Genomic DNA, 19,907 nt, shown 5'->3' on the forward strand with positions numbered 1-19,907 from the left:
TATCATCCACTTGGGAGTTAATTTTTGTATATGGTGTGGAGATAGGGTCGAACTCCATTCTTTTGTTTGTGGATATCCAGTTTGTCCTTGCATTAGTTGTTGAAAATCCCACTGAATTGTCTTGGCATCCTTGTTCAAAATCAATTGAACATAAATGTAGGAGTTTATTTCTGGACTCTCAAACCAAATTCAGTGATCTATATGTCTATCTTTATGCCAGTACCACGCCGTCTTGAATACTGTAGCTTTGTAGTAAGTTTTGAAATCAGGAAATCCTCTACTTTTGTTGCCCTTTTCTGAGATTGTTCTGGCTACTCTGGATTCTTTGTATTCCTATATGATTTTAGGATCAACTTGTCATTTTCTGCAAAATAGCCAGCTGGGACTTTGATAGGAATTACATCAAATCAGTAGATAAATTTGGAGAGTATTACTATCAGTTGTGTGATTTGTCAATATTTTCTCCAAGTCTATGGCTTATATTTTCCTTCTCTTATCAGTGTCTTTTGAAGAGCAGAAACTATTAATTTTGACATTTACTTTACAAATTTTTTAAAATGAATCATGCTTTTAAGGTGTTTTCTGAAGTTTTCTTTATATAAGTGTTTTGTATGTTTGTTAGTTTATTCCTAAATATTAATTTTTTGTTGCTTTTGTAAATGGGAGTCTCTCTTCCATTATATCTTCTATTGAGTTACTTTTAACCATTGAGTAAAATACTGGCTTTAGTTCTGAGGTATACATATTTTTTCATGTTAAGGATGTATTATTCAGTTCCTAGTTTATTTAGTGTTTTCTTGGTTTGTTTTGCTCAATAGTGTGTTGAAGTTTTTCTGTCAGATTATTTTCTGAAGTAATTGACCCATTTTACATTTTTACCAGTATTTTATGAAAGTTCCATTTATTCCACATCCTTGCCACTATTAGGTATGGTCAGTCTTTTTTTTAATGAGTGATATTTAAACAAATGTATAGAGATATCGCATTGTGATTTTACTTTGTATTTCCCTAATGAAATAATATTGACCATCAATTCACTTTTGCCACTGATTTATTTTCTTTGGTGTTTGTTCTGGTCTTTCAATCTGGATTGCTTTTATTTCTTTTATTGGCCTGGTGACATTGGTACTACAGTAATGAATAGAAGTGGTAAGGGCAGACATCCTTATCTTGTTCGTGACCTCAAGGGAAAACGTTTACTCTTTCACCATTAAGTATGCTATTACTAGATTTTTCACAGATACCCCTTAGAGTTTAGGATTTAGGAAATCGAAATTCCCTTCTATTTCTTGTTTGTTGAGAGTTTTTATTAGTAATGGACATTGGATTTTTTTAGATACTTTTTCTGCATCTATTGTGATGATAATTTTTCTTCATTAGTGTGTTCATATGGTGCATTATACTGATTGGTTTTTGAATGTTAAATCAACCTTGCATTATAGGAATTAAAACCCACTTGGTCATGATGAATTATTTTTATATATCGTTGGATTCAATTTCTTAAACTTTTGTAAAACTGACTCCCTTTGTTATACACCTGAAACCAACATAACACTGTAAATCAACTATATGCCAATAAAATTTTTTAAAAAATTTAAAAAAATCAAAATATAGTAGCAGAAAAAGGTAAGGATGTTTGATGCTGAGAGAATAAAAATTGAAACTGAAAATAATTTTTGTTCATAATTTTTACATGTATTTTCATATGGGATGTTGCTTTGTAGTTTTCTTTCCTTTCAATGTCTTTGCCTGGTTTTGGTATCAGAGTAATGCTTACCACATAGAATGAGTTGGGAGGTATTCCTTTCTCTTAAACTTTCTGGAAGAGTCTGTGTAGAATTTGCATTACTTTTTCCTTAAATGTTTGGAACAACTCACCAGCAAAGTTATCAAGACCTGGAATTTTCTTCGTGGGAAAGTTTTTAACTACAAATTCAACTTCTGTAACAGAAATAGTGCTATTCAGATTTTCTATCTTCTTGAGTGAACTTTGGTAATTTGTGTCATTCATAAGAATTATCTGTTTCATCTAACTTGTCAAATTTTAAAGGCATAAATTTGTTCCTAATATTCCTTTACTACCCTTTTAATATACGTAGAATTAATAGTGATGTTATTTCTTTCAGTTCTGGTATTAGTAATTTGTGTTTTCTTTTATTGATTAATCTATCTAGAGGTTTATTGCTTTTATTGATCATTGCAAAGAACCAGCTTTTGGTTTCAATAATTTTCTCTGTTGTTTTTGTTTTTTATTTCATTGACTTATGCTCTAATTTTTATTATTTTCTTGCTCTTTTTAAAAATTATTTTTGAAAAATAATTATTTTTATTATTAACTTTCTCTTTTTTTCCCTTTTTTTTTTTTTGCATTATGCGGGCCTCTCACTGTTGTGGCCTCTCCCGTTGTGGAGCACAGGCTCCGGACGTGCAGGCTCAGAGGCCATGGCTCACGGGCCCAGCCACTGTGTGGCATGTGGGATCTTCCCGGACCGGGGCATGAACCCGTGTCCCCTGCATTTGCAGGCGGCCTCTCAACCACTGCGCCACCAGGGAAGCCCTTTCCCTAGTTTTTTAAAGTGGAAGGTGAGGTCACTAAATTAAACTTCTTCTAATATAGGCATTTAATGCTACAAGTTTCCCTCAAAGTACTGCTTTAGCAGTGTCCCAGATTCTGAAATGCTCTGCTTTCATTTCGTTTAGTTGAAAATACTTTCTAATGTCCCTTTTTGTGTTTCTAAATATCCATGAGGTGTTTAGAAATGTGTTAGTTTCCAAATATTTGGAGATTTTCTAGGTAACTTTCTGCTATTGATTTTTAATTTAATTCCAATGTAATCAAAGAACATACTTTGTATTACTTAAATCCTTTTAAATTTATCAAGCCTTATTTTATGGTCTAGAATATGGTCTAACCTGGTAAATGCTCTGTATGCACTTGAAAAGAATGTACATTCTGTTACTGGGGAGTGTTCTATATATGTCAATTAGGTTAAGTTGGCTGATAGCATTGCTCAAGTCTACTATATACTTGCTGATTTTCTATTTGTCCTTTAATTATAGAGAGCCCTACAGACAAATTTTAGATTTATCTCTCCTTACAGTTCTATCATTTTTTGCTTCATGTAAGGACTGTGTGACCCCTTTTCATGATGAAATTACTGTATTTATACCTGATAATATCCTTTGCCTCTGGAATATACTTTGACATTAATATGCCATTTCAGCCATATTATGGCTTAATGTCAGCATGGTAAAATTTTCCATTCTTTTACTTTTAAACTATTTGTCTTTACATTTAAAGCATAATTTCTTGCAGGCAGTATATAATTGGGTCTTACTTTTTATCCAATGTGACAATCTCAGCTTGTTAACTGGGCCATTTTAGACCATTTATCATTAGATTATTGATATGGCTGGACTTAAATTCACCATCTTGCTATTTGTTTTCTATTATTTTAGTGGTTGCTTTGGGGTTTAGAGTAAACATATTTAAATTATCAGTCTATCTCCAAGTAATTTTATACTACTTTATGCATAAGAATTTTATAATAGTATACTTAAGATTTCTCCCCTCTTGGCTTTTATGCTATTGTTATTATACATTTTACTAATACATGTTATCACGTCTACAACACAATGTTATTATCATTGTTTATACAGTCAATTATCTTTACAGAGACTAAATAAAAACATCTTAAGTATTTACCCTTGTAATTATAACTTCTAGTAACTTTCATTCCTTTGTGTAGATCTGTAATTCTATCTGGTAACATTTTCCTTCTGCAAGATGGACTTCATTTAACATTTCTTACAGTGAGTCTGCTAGTGATGAATTCCTTCAGTTTTTGTGTGTCTGAAAGCATCTCTATTTGGCTTTCATTTTTGGAAGATATTTTTGCTGGATATAGAATTCTGGGTTGACAGTTTTTCTTCTGACACTTTGAAGACGTTACTCAACTTTCTTCTTGTTTGCATTGTTTATGACAAGAAAATATGTCATTCTTATCTTGGTTCCCCTGTATATAAGGCGTCTTTTTTTCTCTGGCTGCTTTTAAGATGTTCTCTATCCCTAGTTTTGATAATTTATGACATGCCTTAGTATAGTTTTTTTCTTGTTTCTTTTTTTTAGGGGATCATTTAGCTTCTTGAATCTGTGGATTTACAGTTTTCCTCAATTGTGGAAAATTTTTTGCCCTTTTATATTCAAGTACTTTTTCAGTCCCCCATCTCTTCTCTCCTTTGGGCACTCCAATTACATGGTCTATGAAGTTATCCCATGCCTCACTGATCTCTTTTTCATCTTTTTAAAATTCTTTTTCTCTTTGTGTTTCATTTTGGATATCTTCTATTGCTACGTTTTCACATTTATTAATCTTGTTTTCTACCATTAACTGTTTCCCATCTAGTGTATTTTTCATTTTGCACATAGTGGTTCAATGTGAGTCTTTTTATATCTTCCATGTCTCTGCTTAACTTTCAACCATATGGAACATAATTAAAATAATTGTTTTAATGTTTTTATCTGCTATTCTAAGATTTGTATAGGTTCTGTTTCAATTGATTGACTATTCTGTTCATTATTAGTTATGCTTTCCTGCCTCCTTACATGACTGATTATCTTTGACTGGATGCCAGACATTGTGACTTTTACCTGTTAGGTGCTGGATATTTTTGCATTCCCTTCTTGTGCTGTGTTCCTAGATGCAGTTACGTTACTTGGAAATAATCTGATCATTTTGAGTCTTGCTTTTAGTTTGTTAGGCAGGTTCAGAGCATGCTAATCCTGAGGCTAATCATTTCCCACTACTGAGCAGGATCTTCCCAAGTATTCCACCCAATGCCACATGAATTATGAGATTTTCCAGTCTAGCTGGTGGGATCAGGTACTATTCCCAGTCCTGTGTGAACACCAGGCTCTATCCTTTTACTATCCTTCTAATCCTTTCAGACGGTTTTTCCCTTGGCTTGGTTGCTCACATGCATATACTGAACAACAGTACTTTGATGAATACTTGAAGGGGGGTTTCTACAGTTTTCTTTCTGTGCAGCTTTCTCCTCTCTGGTACTCTGTTCTGAAAATTCTAGTTTCCCTGGGCTCTCAGTTCCATCTCCTAAACTTAGGGAATCTCCCAGGCTCAACCTGGGTTCCCCTTCCCTGGGCCATGGTCTCAAAACTATCTTAAGGCACTAAATATAAGGGGGCTCAACTCATTTGTTTTCCATCTCCCAGAGATCACTGTGCTTGGCTGCCTGATCTTCAGTAACTTGAAAACCATTATTTAATATATTTTGTCTTTTTAAATCATTTCATGTGGGAGTATGAATTTAGTCCCTGTTATTTCAAATGAGCAAAAGTCCTGAATTTGTACTTTTATTTATTTTATTTAGAGCATAGACAAAATTAAAATTCAAAGTGAAACATTGACAGTTTGTGGAAATAACGATTGAATACTACAGGGAGGGAGATATAAACAACTTCCTGATGCGTAGCTCTATTTAGCAACAGTACACTTCTTTGTTTACTAGCCTTATCACGTACTGATATAGTCAACATCATCTGTACATTGTATGGGGCACTTAATCCTATGTAGGAAGCTCTGAATGTCCTCTGATGAGGTCCTAACACACTCCCCAATGGGATTCAGTGCCAGTATTCTTATGGAAAGATAAGATTGTGGCAGGGGAGTTGAATACAGAGATGTTAATACTGCTCCACTTTCAAGACTTGTCTAAGGGCTATAACTCTGTTTCCTATCTGCCTGAACTAATAGCTGCAGTAAAAATTAGCGACTGTTTTCAGTAACACAGAATAGCCTCAAGGAGGTGAAGAGATGGAGAAGGTGTTACTTGGGATGAAGTCGGGGAGAATGTCTAAAACTCACAGTGAGTTTTGAGTCTTGAGTTGTATTCTTCCCATAGAAGTTTATTCTGGGGACTTCAGGTGAGAAGCCCAAGGGCTCCCACGTCATGTTTTGCTTGTTTAAGGACCAGAAAAGACTACTTGCCTCCCACCTACTAAAGATGTTGAGAATCAATTACCTGCTTGAAGCAATGGACAGGCGCTGGGACTGAACATGTTTCTTTTAGGTATTTGTCCCAGGTAAAATGACCTGTAAAGGAAATAGAAATCTCTATCACAGTCAACCTCCTAAAAAATGCTTTCAGGTTGTAACCTACACTAAACATTAGGCTATTTTCAGATTCGTCTGGAGCATAAGAAAACTTATTTTGCCCTGTTTGGGCTCAAAGGAGTATTAAGGGGAAGAATCAAGGTGACCTGAGTGGATCATTTTAGATCAATGTTTTTAAATCATGGTCTAAGATGACCTGAGGTGTTTTTCATGTTAGTCCCTAAAGTGATCCAGAATGCTAGAGCAAGTCATACCAGTGTCTCAAAGAAGTATCCAGGAAGCTCATGGAAAACAGAAGAGGCAGAAAGTGGGTGAGGAGATTCCCTCTGAACAATCTGACTCCTGTAAAGGTTCCTTATTGCCATCAAATGATTGCTTTTAACACCTAATGTGGTTGAATCCTACCATCTCAGCTCAGAAAGAATAAAGAAGAGACTATCTTGAGACATTGGGTAAGAGGAGTTGTCGAGGGCAGGAAAAGCCAGAATGAGTGAGATTATACTTGAATCCTCACTCTAAAAACTGTTTCTCTCTCACCCACCCCTAACCCATTCCTATCCCTGCCACTGTCGCATTGCTCTGAGGTGCAAAATGACAAAGATCTGTTAATTTAGAGAAAAGTAGATCCTCAGAAGCATTTCTGATGGCAGTAACTAAGAATAGGTTGGGAAATTTACAGAATCTTTTAGCCTCTTGAAGTGGCCTTAGGGCCTCTCAAAGTTTGAGGAACACTGTGCTAGAGAAACAACCTTTAAGGTAACACTTACTGGGGTCAGGGAAAACATTTTAAGGGATAGGCTATTAAAGACATATCTTACTGGACCACAAAAGATTACCAAGTTCTTTATTAAAGGTTAAATCAATTATGAATCTCCCTCTAATACCCACCTAGAGGTGACCCCATGATGGAGCAGGGAAGGTCCCAGAGACTCTCACAAGCTAAAACACTGTAGCAAACCAGCATTTCTTGAAGCTTCCTCTGCAGTGGAGCAGCACAGGGCCCCTTTGGGCCATGCAAAGAGCACTAGATGCTGGGAATAAAAATGAGTCACTGAATGATGAAATCTAAATCACTCCAAAGATGATGCCAAGACTTTATTGACTTTATAGCTTCTGTTTAAAAACTGGTTCCTTTCCCACCATCCTAACCAAGCCAAATAGATTTGGCCAGAAATCACAGTCAGTTCTGAACTATTTCATGCACTGGCCAATGATTAATCATCTTGAATAGACAGTTAGCCCATAGGGTAAATGAGATGGGTAGTTCCTGGAGTCAAGATTTAAAGAGCTTATCAGAATTTAATGAAGCGTTTGCTCTTAGCTGAGATGGCTCTAAAGCAAAGACTGAATACTTTCATCACTATTGGCTGTTAGAAAAAGAAAACATTAACAATTATTTTTCCATTCTTACAAATAAATAAGTCAAATAGTAAGTCTTGGATTTGACTAGACTGTAGCTCTTGAACTCTAGCATCTATAGCAGCACTGCCCACTAAAACTTTCTGTGATAATAGAAATGTTCTGTATCTGTGCTGACCAATAAGGTAGCCACTAGACACATGTCACTACTGAACACTTGAAATGTGGCTAGTGTGAGTGAGGAATTAAATTTTAAATGTTATTTAATTTTAACTAATTTAAATTTAAATACCTACATGTGGGTAACAGCTACTGTATAAGGAAAGTGCAGGAAGAGGTTTGGTCAGTCCTGGGTTGCTTGTATAAGTTTGTGTTCTGACCAAAAGCATCCAAAAAACTTTGGCTTTAGGAATTATAGCAGCATCGGGATACCAAAATAATTAGGGTATGAATTATAGTTCTCTATTACACGTATCAATTATGGTAACCAATCCCTATTATATAGGTAAGAAACCTCACATCTTCTACCATTTAGGGAGCACCCTATTAACAACTGAATGAAAAGGAATCTCTTTGTTAAAAGCAGTTCACCCACTGTTGAGGGTTCACTTGACTGAACCATACCTAGATTGGTATTTTTCTTAAATTTGACTGCTTAGGCTATTTATAGCTTAGTCCCTTATTATCAGGTAAATTGCCAAATAATTTTTATTGACTCAATAAGAGTATCTGAGCACCTATTTTAGTGTCCCATAATGAAGCCAAACATCATGTCTACCACATCACCAAGCACTAAAATATCACAAAAGAAATAGGACAGGCAATAAAATATAGATCAGGGGTTGGTAAACTTTCTGTAAAGGGCAGACAGAAAAAACTTTTATGCTTTTTGGGCCATTCAGTCTCTGTCACAAATACTCAACCTGTACATTGCAGCATGAAAACAGCCATAGACAATATGTAATTGAATGAGCATGGATGCGTTCCACTAAAACTTTATTTATAAAAACTGGCAGTGGGTTGCATTTGGCCCCCAAATAGTTCTTTGCCAACCCCTAAGATATAATATTAATTCTCAAATGCTACTTACCATCAAAATCTCCTAAATAATTTTTCTTTAAATACAGTTCTGAGACCCATCTTCAGAGGTCCTCATTCAGTAGTCTGAGTGTGGTCTGAGAATCTGTATTTTCAAAGGCTCCCTACGTAGTACTGATTAATTTCTATGCCTAGAAACTAATAGTGTAATTGAAAGAATGATATTGAGAGTCAGAAGATGCTGGTTAAAGTCTTGTTTCTATAACTAACCATCTTGAATAAATTACTTAATCCTTCCAAGCATCAGTTTACTCATCTGAAAGACAGAGACAATATCCCACAAGATTGTACACACACTCATTCATTCAATAAATATTTATTAAACTCCTTCTAAGTGCAAAAGCACTGTGTTAAATGTTAGGGGAACAAGATAGACATGGTTCCAAAATTCATGGAGCCTGCAGTTTAGAGATAAACAGAAGTATTAAATAAATAATAACACAAATAATCTGGCACAATTATGATAAATTTAAGTTAGTGAGGTAGTACAGGTTGCCCTGAGAATGCAGAACAGGGAAATCTAATCCATAGTTGGGTCAAGGATTATTGTGAAGATTAACATTATTAACTAATATTTTATAATTTACAGAGTGATTTCAATTATTCATTCAACTGATGTTTGAGTATCCTCTATGTGCCAGACACTTTTTCTAAGTACTAGGATAAGGCAGGAGGTCCCTACCCTCATGCAATTTACATTCTGGTGCATGAGGGACAATTAATAAACAAACAACTAAATAAGGTAATAAGTGATAAGTACTTGAAGGAAATAAAATAATGCGATGTGACAGATAGAGACTGGGAACCATCTTAGTTGGTGAAGTTATGGACAGATGCTCTACACGAAAACATCTGAGCTGACACCTTACAGGTGAGAGCAAGCCAGTCATCTCATTTGTATTGCTGAATAATGCTTATGAAAGTGTTTTATAAACTATAACAAACATACCACATGATAGTTGCATTTATTATTAGGAAATAAGATCCCTGCCCTGAAGAGACTTACAAACTGCATAGAAGTACCTTAAAAAATTAGAAGTCCCCTAAAATGTAAAGCACAAGAGATCCACCAGCTGAATGCATTAATCCCTTTCTCTAATATTTATTCATTCAACAAATATTTATTGTGCAACTACTACTATATGCCAAGCCCAGTTCTAGGCACAGGTGATACAGTGAAGAACAAAACAGCCAAAATCTCTGCCCACGTGGAGCTTACATTCTAAGGGGGAAGAGAGACAATAAATAAATGAACAAATAAATACAATTCAATTGGTCCAGAAGGTAACAGGGACACCAGATAGTAACTGTACAGTTTCTGGCCCTTTTCAAATAAAGAAAAAATAAAGCAAGGTAAGAGGGAAAAAGAGTGCTGAGAGTGTGTGTGCTGTTTTAAGCAGGATGGTCAAGAAAGGCATCTTGATGAGGTGATATAAAAGCTGAGATGTGAATGGTCCCTCTATCCTCTGCTTAAATAATTCCAATGATGAGAAACTCATTATTTGGCTATGGTTCAATAGCACAAATGGACAGATTTTAACCGTTAGAATCAGCCAAAGTCTGCCTTCTTCTAACCTTTACCCACTGGTCCTAGACATAATATATCTAATCCCCTAAATATGTCCCAAATCCCTCAACTGCTCCTAATTTAACATGGTTATGTCAGGCACCTCCATTCATGCTGGCTATTGTTCTGTCCACATTCCTCTACAAGAACTCTACTTTGTTCCACCTAAAGTGTGGAACCCCAATTCTTAAGAGCAGTAAAGACAATCATAGTCTTTAGACCAGAAATTGGACTCAAGATCACTGCCTGAAAAGTGTTCCATTGTTTATGTGCACCACAATTTACATAACAAAAGTATTTGTTAAATACTGTTGATGGTCATTTAAGTGTTTTCTAATTTTTTTTTTTTTTTTTGCGGTATGTGGGCCTCTCACTGTTGTGGCCTCTCCCGTTGCGGAGCACAGGCTCCGGACGCACAGGCCCAGCGGCCATGGCTCACGGGCCCAGCCGCTCCGCGGCATGTGGGATCCTCCCAGACCGGGGCACGAACCCGCTTCCCCTGCATCGGCAGGCGGACTCTCAACCACTGCGCCACCAGGGAAGCCCCTCTAATTTTTGATGTGTATCTCTGTGTACATATCTTTAAAATCTTTAAGATTATGTCCTTAGGGCAAATTCCTAAGAGTGGGATTAATGGTCAAGGAGTATGCACATTTTATGTTTTGATACAACAGAATTCCTACCAATAGTGCATCAGAGTATGTTTCTTATATCCTTGCTAAAACTGTTTTTAACAATTTCTATAATTTTGATAATCTTATCAGTGCAAAAACAAAACAGTTACAGTTATATTTGCAACTCTTAGACTACTAATACAGTTGAAGATCTTTTTAGCCTTATTAGTTTATATTCTGTTTTTGCCATTTTTCACTGAGGTATTCTTTTGTTTTCTCAGATTCTAAGAGTTCTTTGTACACTGAAGATATATTAGTCCTTTGTCATATATCTTGAAGACACTTGTCTCAGTCTGATAGGATTTGCCCTTAAATTTCTCAGTCTTTCATTTTATGACTTCTTGATTTCATATCATGCTTTCCTCACTTCAGTATTATAAAAATAGTAACCCATGTTTTCTTCTAGGATTTCTAAAGTTTCATTTTTTTACATTTAAATGTTTGATCTATTTGGAATTTATTTTGTGAGACAAATGAGGCAAAGATGCAGCTTTCCTTTTCACTTTTGTTCAATAAATGTGCTTCAACTTCACTTATTGAACAAATCATCTTCTCCGACTGATTTGAAATGTCACCTTGATTATACATTAATTTCTTATATACACTTGGATCTATTTCTAGACTCTGTATTCTGTTCCTCTCATCAGTTACTCTCTTCCAGCACCAGGAGCACTTTGTTTCATATAATTTTGCAATCAATTTAAATAGAGCAAGTCCTTTTCATAACCCTTAACCCTAGGTTTTCTTGGCACTTTCAAATGATTACTAAGTTTTGGCATATCCAGCACTAATAAAACCCAGTTATTCTAAAATGTCCAAAGCTAAGTTTATAAGATACACAGTAGTTCATTCTTAAAACACGGTCCATAGGCCTTTTAGTTCAATAGCTTGACGTTTTTTTAATGGATCATCTAAAGATAAAACACCAAGCCAAAAAAAGAATTTTTACTTTACCTGTCTTATCAAAACAGATTCCACCATTCCCAATCTCCTATAACATTCTATTCACACCTTTATTTCCATACTCTCTACATCATATTATCATAATTATTTATGTAAGCTCTTTATGGATTGAGGGTATCTTTTATGAACTTTTAAAAATCTTCACTGTTTAACCCAGTGCCTGAAACTTAATAGAGGCGCCATAAAAGTTTGAAAAGTGAGTGAATGAAAAGAAGCAAACCAGTAATAGTCCTACTCTTTTCTGGACTAGTAACATCACAACACATCTGGGAAATTAAATGTTCTGGGAACTATACTTTGAGAGGGATAGAACAAAGCAAAGCCTAAATGGTGACCTAAGTGATGAAGAGACACAAAACCATGTCACATGAGGACCAGCTGAAGGAATAATGAACATTTAGCATGAATAAGAAAGCAAAGTCTCAGAGCCATTTCTTCATCCATCCATCCAACAAATATTTATATTGTGTATCAAAGCACTGTGCTGGAGATACAACCATGATCAAAATACTGTTCTTGCCTTCATAGAGCTTCAATCTATTGAGGGATAGAGATTAAACAGCCGGCTGTAATAGACTGGGATAAGTGCTACCCTTGGAGATGGAGTGTGCTATAGGAGGTTTGTGGAAGGATTCCCACAGGAAGTAACCGCTAAGCTTCTGGTTAAAGTGTAAAAGGATAAGCAGGGAGTCAGCCAAAGAGAGAGGGAATTCTTTGGTTGTTGTTGTTTCAGACAGAAAGAAAAGCATGTATGGAGGCCCAGAAGTGAGAAAAAGCAGTTTTAAACCTGAATCTTTTGGTATGGCTACTGGGTAGATAAAGATAGTTTAGAAAAGAGGTTGTCGATAAGAGCAGTGTTCAGGTTTCGGAGAGTCTCATATACCACACTACTGAGAAGAGGAAGCACAAAAGGGTTTGTGGGAGGAGTCACTCTGTCTGCAGTGTGAAGAATGGATTCGAGGAGGGTAAGGCTGCAGGCAGACGACTAGTTAGGAAGATTTTCTAATAATCTAGGTGTGAGGTGATGGTTGCTTGAACTAGGAAAAGTAACAGAGTGGCAGTGAGAAAGCAGTCCTTAGAGCTGCTTTCAAATAACTAGAGGCCGGTGAGTGAAAAACTGGCTAAACCTATACCGTAAGGCTCTAAAAGTTATAGGAAGGACTAATAGAATTGATAAAGAAACAGATTTTGGCCCAATAAATATTTGTCTAAATATGAAGTGAGCTGCTTGGGGAGTTTAAGATAAGACATTTTACAAGAAATACAAAATGCTGGATTTTGAAATGCTGAGTCCAGTTGGATTATTTTAAGGCCTCTTCCAAACTCTGAGATTGTAAAAATCTACTGAATTATCTTTCAGTTTGGTATTTGGGACTACTCTCTATGCTTGATGGACAAAATGAAATATGCAAGATTAACTTACCAGAGGCTATGCCTGGCTGTGCTACCTCTACACTCACAAGGAAAAACATACTTTCAAATTTTAGTATCACTTTATGTACTTCATGTTAAATTGAGTATCCACTTTTCACAATTCCCTGTCAACAGAACAGGTTGCTCACAACATACCTTAAATGACACTGAACTAGAATTGTTATTATCGTTCACATTAGCAACAAACCCCCAAACAGCAGCAGCTATCACTGAGTGCCTTCTGTTTGCCTGCACCATGCCATACTATGTTCAGTATTTCCCCTGTTAATTATAACCTGAAAAGTAGGTTTAAGTAAGATGGGTTTTATTTAGGCTCAGAAAGATTAAGCATTTTTCCTGAAGTCACAAAACTGGTAAGTGGGGAAAAGGAATTTGAACCAAGGCCTGTCTGATTCTTATGTCCATGCTTTTTACCACACACCAGTACCTTAGAAAGCTTGAGGAAAGTTTTAAGGAATAATAAAAAGTGACTATCATTTATTGTTTATCAAGTGTCAGGCCCTTTACCTGCATTATTTCATTTCATTCATTTCTTCAGCTCATATTCATAGAATGCTTCACTTCAAAGAATGTCACAAGATTTGACTTAAAGTCTGAGGATAGTCGCTGAACAAATGAAAATAATAATCCTCCAAAGTTGAAAAGTATTTGAGAGTTTTTAAGATGTTTTCACATCCATTAGCTCATGTAATCTTCTTAACAACCCTGTGAAGTAGGTAGAATGGGATTATTATCCCCATTTACAAATCAGAAAACCAAGGATTAGTGTCACAAAGTTACTAAGTGGCAAAGTTGGCTTTCCTAGTCTAGTGTTCTACTACTTTACGTTACCTTCTTTGTCAGTGGGCAATGAAAGGAATATGTTACTGGAAGAAAAGGAAAGAGGGAGCAAACAGAAAATGATAATAATAGGGCTGAACACAGGAAGTTGCAATAACAAAATATATAACAATACTTCAACAAAAATTAATGAAGGTATCAGGATATTAATATTTAAGGAACATGCAGAATTTTAAAGGACTCTAAGAAGTTAAGACTGACATTTATATAGGAACCCTGAAAGCTGATTGAGAAATATTAACATCAGTTTCATTTCTAAAATCCTAGTGTGGAAGTACACTATTCAGGGATGAAAACCAAATGCAGTATCAGTCTGACTCCTGTTGTTTGATATTTTAATATTTCAGTTTTTATGTAGTTAAAAAATTTAGAAAATCTTTAGGTTTAATTTCAGTTCAATATATCTCATGAATAATTTCTTTCGGGAAAATCCCAACAAATTCTGATTTATGGACAATGGGGGTTTGTTTTAGTTCTGGATTTAGTGAATTAAGAAGTAACTTCCAGTTTGGTTCAGTTCCCATTCCTTCTTGTACTCATGTAATTAACCACCTCTCTCCCTTTTTGTTAGCATGGTCTGTGGCCTCCTGATAAGGAGAGTTTGTCATGACAGCAAAGATGAATTACGTGGGCTCATTAGGCAGACAGGAGCACAGGATTCACTAGTTCATGAGACAGAGACACATGGAATTCTTTACCTAGTTACAATATAATCCCTGGCTTAGGAATTCCCCATATTTAACAGAAACACACAAAAAATATCTTACCTAGCTCCAGGATGTCAGTAGCTTCTATTAAAGAAAAAAACGTTACAGCATAAGTCATCATGACAAACACACCAAAATGACAGAACAGTGAAGTTCTGGGGTAAAATGAGGGCTTGAGAGTTTGTGTAGTTCAATTCTCTCATTTTAAAAGATACTCAGTTCATTACTAGTAGTTATGGAAGTACACCACCCAATTCTGCCTTACTCTTAAAAACAATGGAAATCCAGAGAGGCTAAACAACTGTTCCTAAAGCTATGAAGCTAATCTGAGATTGCCTGGACTCAGAATCTAAATTTCCTGATTTCACACTCAAAACAAAGCATATTGCGTTTGACAGGCACCTCTACAAACTATATTTGCTTGTGCTTTAACCAGTGAGTTCTTGGTACACTCAGACCTCTAAAAACAAAGGTTTTATGGTAAGAGATGTCAAATTAAATTTTTCCATGCTAAATAGAGTTATTCTTACCTTGATATTGGGATGCTGACTCTGATAGGTGACCATATTTATGTTTTCTAACATCATTCCAGTCTATTACTGCAGGAAGAGAGAAAACAGTCATGTAGAAAGAAAGTACAAGATTCAATACTTCTCCAATTCAGCAGTATGTTGCAATAAAATAATCAACTTCTGAGATTCTAGTCTAAGGAAATAATCCAAAATACAGAAAGAGGTTTTATTTAAAAAGCTTTAATATTGTTTATAATAACAAAAAAAATGGGGTGGAGGGGGCACCTAAATGTTCAAGACAGAAGACTGATTAGGATACTGCAATACATCTGTCACTTGACAAAAGTATCTTGCAGCTGTTACATTTTTACAAAGCCTAAACAATAAAATGGGAAAATGTTTAAGTTATAACATTATCTGGTAAAATATGGGATCAAAAATTATGTTCAAGGAATAATCACAATTATGTAAAAAACTGAAACCAAATAACGCCTATGTTACGGACTGAATTGTGTCCCCCCCAAAATTCATATTGAAGTCCTCATTCCTCAGTACCTCAGAACGTGACTGTATTTGGAGGTAGGGTCTATAAAGAAGTAATTAAGTTTAAATGAGATCTAAATTTAGGGTGGTCCCTAATCCAGTATGACTGGTGTCCTCATAAGAAGAGGAAATTTGGACAGAGACAATGATAGAGAAAAGACTACGTGTAGACATAGGGAGCAGGCAGACATTTACAAGCTGAAGAGAAAAAACCAACCCTGCTGAACCCTGATCTTGGACTTGTAGCCTCCAGAACTTTAAGAAAATAAATTTCTGTTGTTTAAATGACCCAATCTGTAGTCTTTGTTATGGAAGGTCTAGCAAACTTAACACAACCCTAAAAAGTTATCGCCAGGAAAAAAAAACAGAAGTAAACGCAGCAAACATAAACAAATGGTTATCTTTGGATGGTGGTACTGTTTTTCTCCCCTTTCTAACCTCAAATATTTTCAAATTTTCTATACAGAGTATGTATTACTTCTATAATGGAAATACCTTTTCCTTGTTTGAAAATTTAGATTCACCTACTGACCCCACCACTTTCTCACCATTATTTACCCATCATGTTTTCACTTCTCTTCTTACCCAGCTCAGTTTCCATGGTTCCTCACTAAAATCACTCCATGGCAAATACTCTTAACTCTTTCTCACCTCTTTTTTTTTTTTTTTTTTTTTGTGAAACTTGCCTAGTAAAGCCTCAACCCTAACTCTGGTTAAAACCACTTATCCACCTATATCATGCCTAGCCCAATTGCTCACGAGTGCTAAAGAAAAACAAATGCAAGCTTACTGGTCTCACCTTAAACTCATGGCTACAATTCTCAAATGCTACTTACTTAACACTGTCCAGAAATCAAGCCACACTTCCCTACTATGTTTGCTTTTCTCCTTTCCAAAAAACTAAATTCATATATTTTTCTCTCTACTCATACTACAAATATTCCCTCCTTCACCTTCACTCTTAGGGGATGATGTTAATTCAGCGTTCATTGAGAAAACAAAAATAATAGATAAGAACCTTCTATATGCCACTCATTTCAGGAAGATTCAGACTTGATCTTGTTTAGTGGTATATCCCCAAAGACAGACAGAAGCAGGTGCTCAGTTAATATCTGGTGAAGGAATGAATCTACTTATTCATCATTCTTTCTGATTTTTCTTCTGCTGCTGTGGATGAAGCATCTCTGTTTTTAATCAACAGTCCACCCTACAATTTTTCTCCAGATCCCATTTCCTCTCATCCTCTTAAGGACTTTGCAAGTATTTCACTTCTAACAGAGCGCTTGCATCAGTATTCTTACTGCTCCATCATCTCCTATCAAAACAAACACACAAAAACCCCAAACAAACATGCTCTCCCCCAACCTTCTCTTAATTCCACATATATGCTTCCTGCTATATCTTTCAATTTCTCTGCTCTCCTTTATGGGAAATTAAGAGTCGTCTTAAAGGCAATAAGTTATTGCCCCCTCACTTCCTCACATTATGTCCTCATTCAAATAGGGTTTTACTGCTCACCACTCCACTGTGATTTCTTCCAAATTCATATTTCCAGCACTGGCCTCTTCTTGGAATTCCACGCTTACATATACGTACAACTACCTTTAGGCCACCTCTTCATGATTATCAATCAGATATTTCAAATTTAACATGTCTGAAACAGAACCCTATCTCTTGCCAAGCTGTTCTCCTTTTTGTCTTCCCCAAACCAGGAGATGGCATCTCCATCACCTAGCTCCTCAAGCTAAAAATCCTTGAAATTATCCTTGATGTCTCTATTTCCTCTACAGTCAAATTCAATCCATCAGTAGTTTCTGTTGGGCCATATCCCAAATCCATCCACTGCTCTTAATTTCACCATTAACACTCTAGTTTAAGTCACTATTATCTCTTATCTGGACCGTTACAACAGCCTGCTAACTTGTATTCCTGCTTCTACTCTTGCCCTATTCCAACCTATCCTCCACAGAAAAGTCAGAGTGAGTATTTTAAAACACAAGACAGATAATGTCATTTATCTGCTTAAGGACCTCAAATAACTTCCCACTGAGTGAAGGGTGCCTTACAAAGCTAGGCAGGATCTAGCTACTGCCATTTCTGTGATCTTGTCTGTTATGACTTTTCCCTTTTCCACTACACTCTAGTCACACTGGCCAGTGTCCCACTCCAAGTGTTTGCATTTTCTCCTGGTTTGATGTCGCCAGTCTTTCTAGTAAACTGCTATGTTTGTTCTTCTCTAAATCATGAATAAAGATTACAAACTTGATCAGGCTTAAAAATTGCTGACAGAGACAAAAGATATTAGGGTAGCATAACTGAATTTGTGTTTAAAATTTTTTACAATTATTTTAGGTAAGGAAAGAAATGATGCCATGAAACACTATGTCAGACCTGCTCTGTCCAACATGGTAGCCACTCGCCATATGCAGCTGCTGAGCACTTGAAATGTGGCTAGTGTCATTAAGGAAGTAAATTTAATTTTGCTTTAATTTTAATAACTTAAATCCAAAAACTGACATTTGGTGCAGTTACTGGGAAAATTTTTTAAGTATGTTTGGAACAAAACTGGGTATGAGAATCTATTTTTTCAACTATAGATTTTTTTGAAATCTAAGTACAGATCAAGTATTTCTGATAAAACTTTAGTGTCTGAATTGACATTTACTGTAACTGTAAAACATATACCAGATTCTGAAGACTGAGTATTAAAAAGGGAATATAAAATAGCTCATTATGTATTTTTATATTGGTTACATGTCAAAATAGTATTTTAGATATAGTAGATTAAATAAAATATATTACTAAAATTAAAGCCCCCCTTATTTTTTCACCTTTTTCAATGTGGCTATTAGAAAAATCTAAATTACATATGTGACTTACATTGTATTACTATTAGACTGTGCCATGTTGTCCAACTGTAGTTCAATGTGGCTGCAGCAGAAGGCATGCAAAGGGTATGATAAGAAAAGTGAAATGTGGTCAATGTCAGTGGCTATAATTTTTACTGTATCTGAGAAAGCAGATATACAAGCAAGAAGCCAGTGGGCAAGAAGCAGAGGTGAGGGATGGAGAAGAGAATATACTAATGGCCCATGGGATCTTGGTTCTGGAGGCTCATTAAACCCTTGTTTTCCACATGGCTTGGTTGTTCAACCTGCTTAGTAATTAAAAGAATTCTAACTATTTCAGATGTAGAGGTAGAAGAAAAGGCTTTACAGAAAATATGATTTTAGTGTCAAGTGGAAGAGCAAGCTTGACTTAATCTCGGACAAAACAAGTCATCCCACCTAAGTAAAAACCAAGTAAGGGTTAAGACACAATAAACTAGAAAACTGTGCTTAAACACAAAGAGATCTTATCTTTAAAGATTTCTGATAAGGTTCTTAGTTTCTACAATACTAAAATTTTATTTAGAATCTAAACCCTGAAGTTTGTAAGGTAGTTTTCTACTAAATTCAACTAATACTATTAAAAAAGTGACTATAAAAAAAGGCAAGAATGCATACCTTCCAGAAATGACAAGTTTTTTTTTTTTTTTTTTTTTTTTTTTTTTTTAAATTTTTTTTTTATTTTTTGCTTTATCACAAATTTAATCAGTTATATGTATACATATGTTCCCATATCCCCTCCCTTTTGCGTCTCCCTCCCACCCTCCCTATCCCACCCCTCCAGGCGGTCACAAAGCACCGAGCTGATCTCCCTGTGCTATGTGGCTGCTTCCCACTAGCTATCTACCTTACGTTTGGTAGTGTATATATGTCCATGCCGCTCTTTCACTTTGTCACAGCTTACCCTTCCCCCTCCCCATATCCTCAAGTCCATTCTCTAGTAGGCAGAAATGACAAGTTTTAATGACATTTAAGAAATATAATACAAAGTGTCTAGCACAGTGCCTAACACAGAGAACAAATTAATTAAATAATAAGTTTTCCTTTCTTTCCTTTCTTAATAATAATCTCTAGTCTGGCTGAACCGTTATAGAAATATTTTTAGGTATTTAAAAAGCAAAACTTCCAACCTCCTTTCGCAACCTTGAAAATTGATGCTAATGACAAAAAAGACATCATGGTTAAAAGAAA

At 35.6% G+C, this 19,907-nt stretch overlaps 1 protein-coding gene across 5 annotated transcripts in view; it reads right to left on the reverse strand.

The window, feature by feature from the left end:
* SCMH1 (Scm polycomb group protein homolog 1) overlaps positions 1-14,857 on the reverse strand; it is a gene marked incomplete at its 5' end in the record, with an annotated part of 141,436 nt that extends 126,579 nt beyond the window's left edge. For 3 of the 5 annotated variants that reach the window (XM_079696794.1, XM_079696790.1, XM_079696789.1), the window contains 2 exons: positions 6,040-6,110; positions 14,834-14,857. Coding sequence is in view for 2 of the 5 variants with exons in the window: in XM_079696792.1 (XP_079552918.1) it covers positions 6,040-6,110; positions 7,020-7,095 (147 nt within the window). Of the gene's footprint in view, positions 1-6,039; positions 6,111-7,019; positions 7,096-14,833 lie in introns of those variants that run through there. The other 2 variants (XM_079696792.1, XM_079696791.1) reach the window with 1 other exon arrangement.
* Positions 14,858-19,907: the final 5,050 nt, after the last annotated feature.

Source organism: Hyperoodon ampullatus (genome assembly GCF_949752795.1).
Source record: "Hyperoodon ampullatus genome assembly, chromosome: 2".
In the NCBI taxonomy this organism is placed as follows: Eukaryota; Metazoa; Chordata; class Mammalia; order Artiodactyla; family Ziphiidae; genus Hyperoodon; species Hyperoodon ampullatus.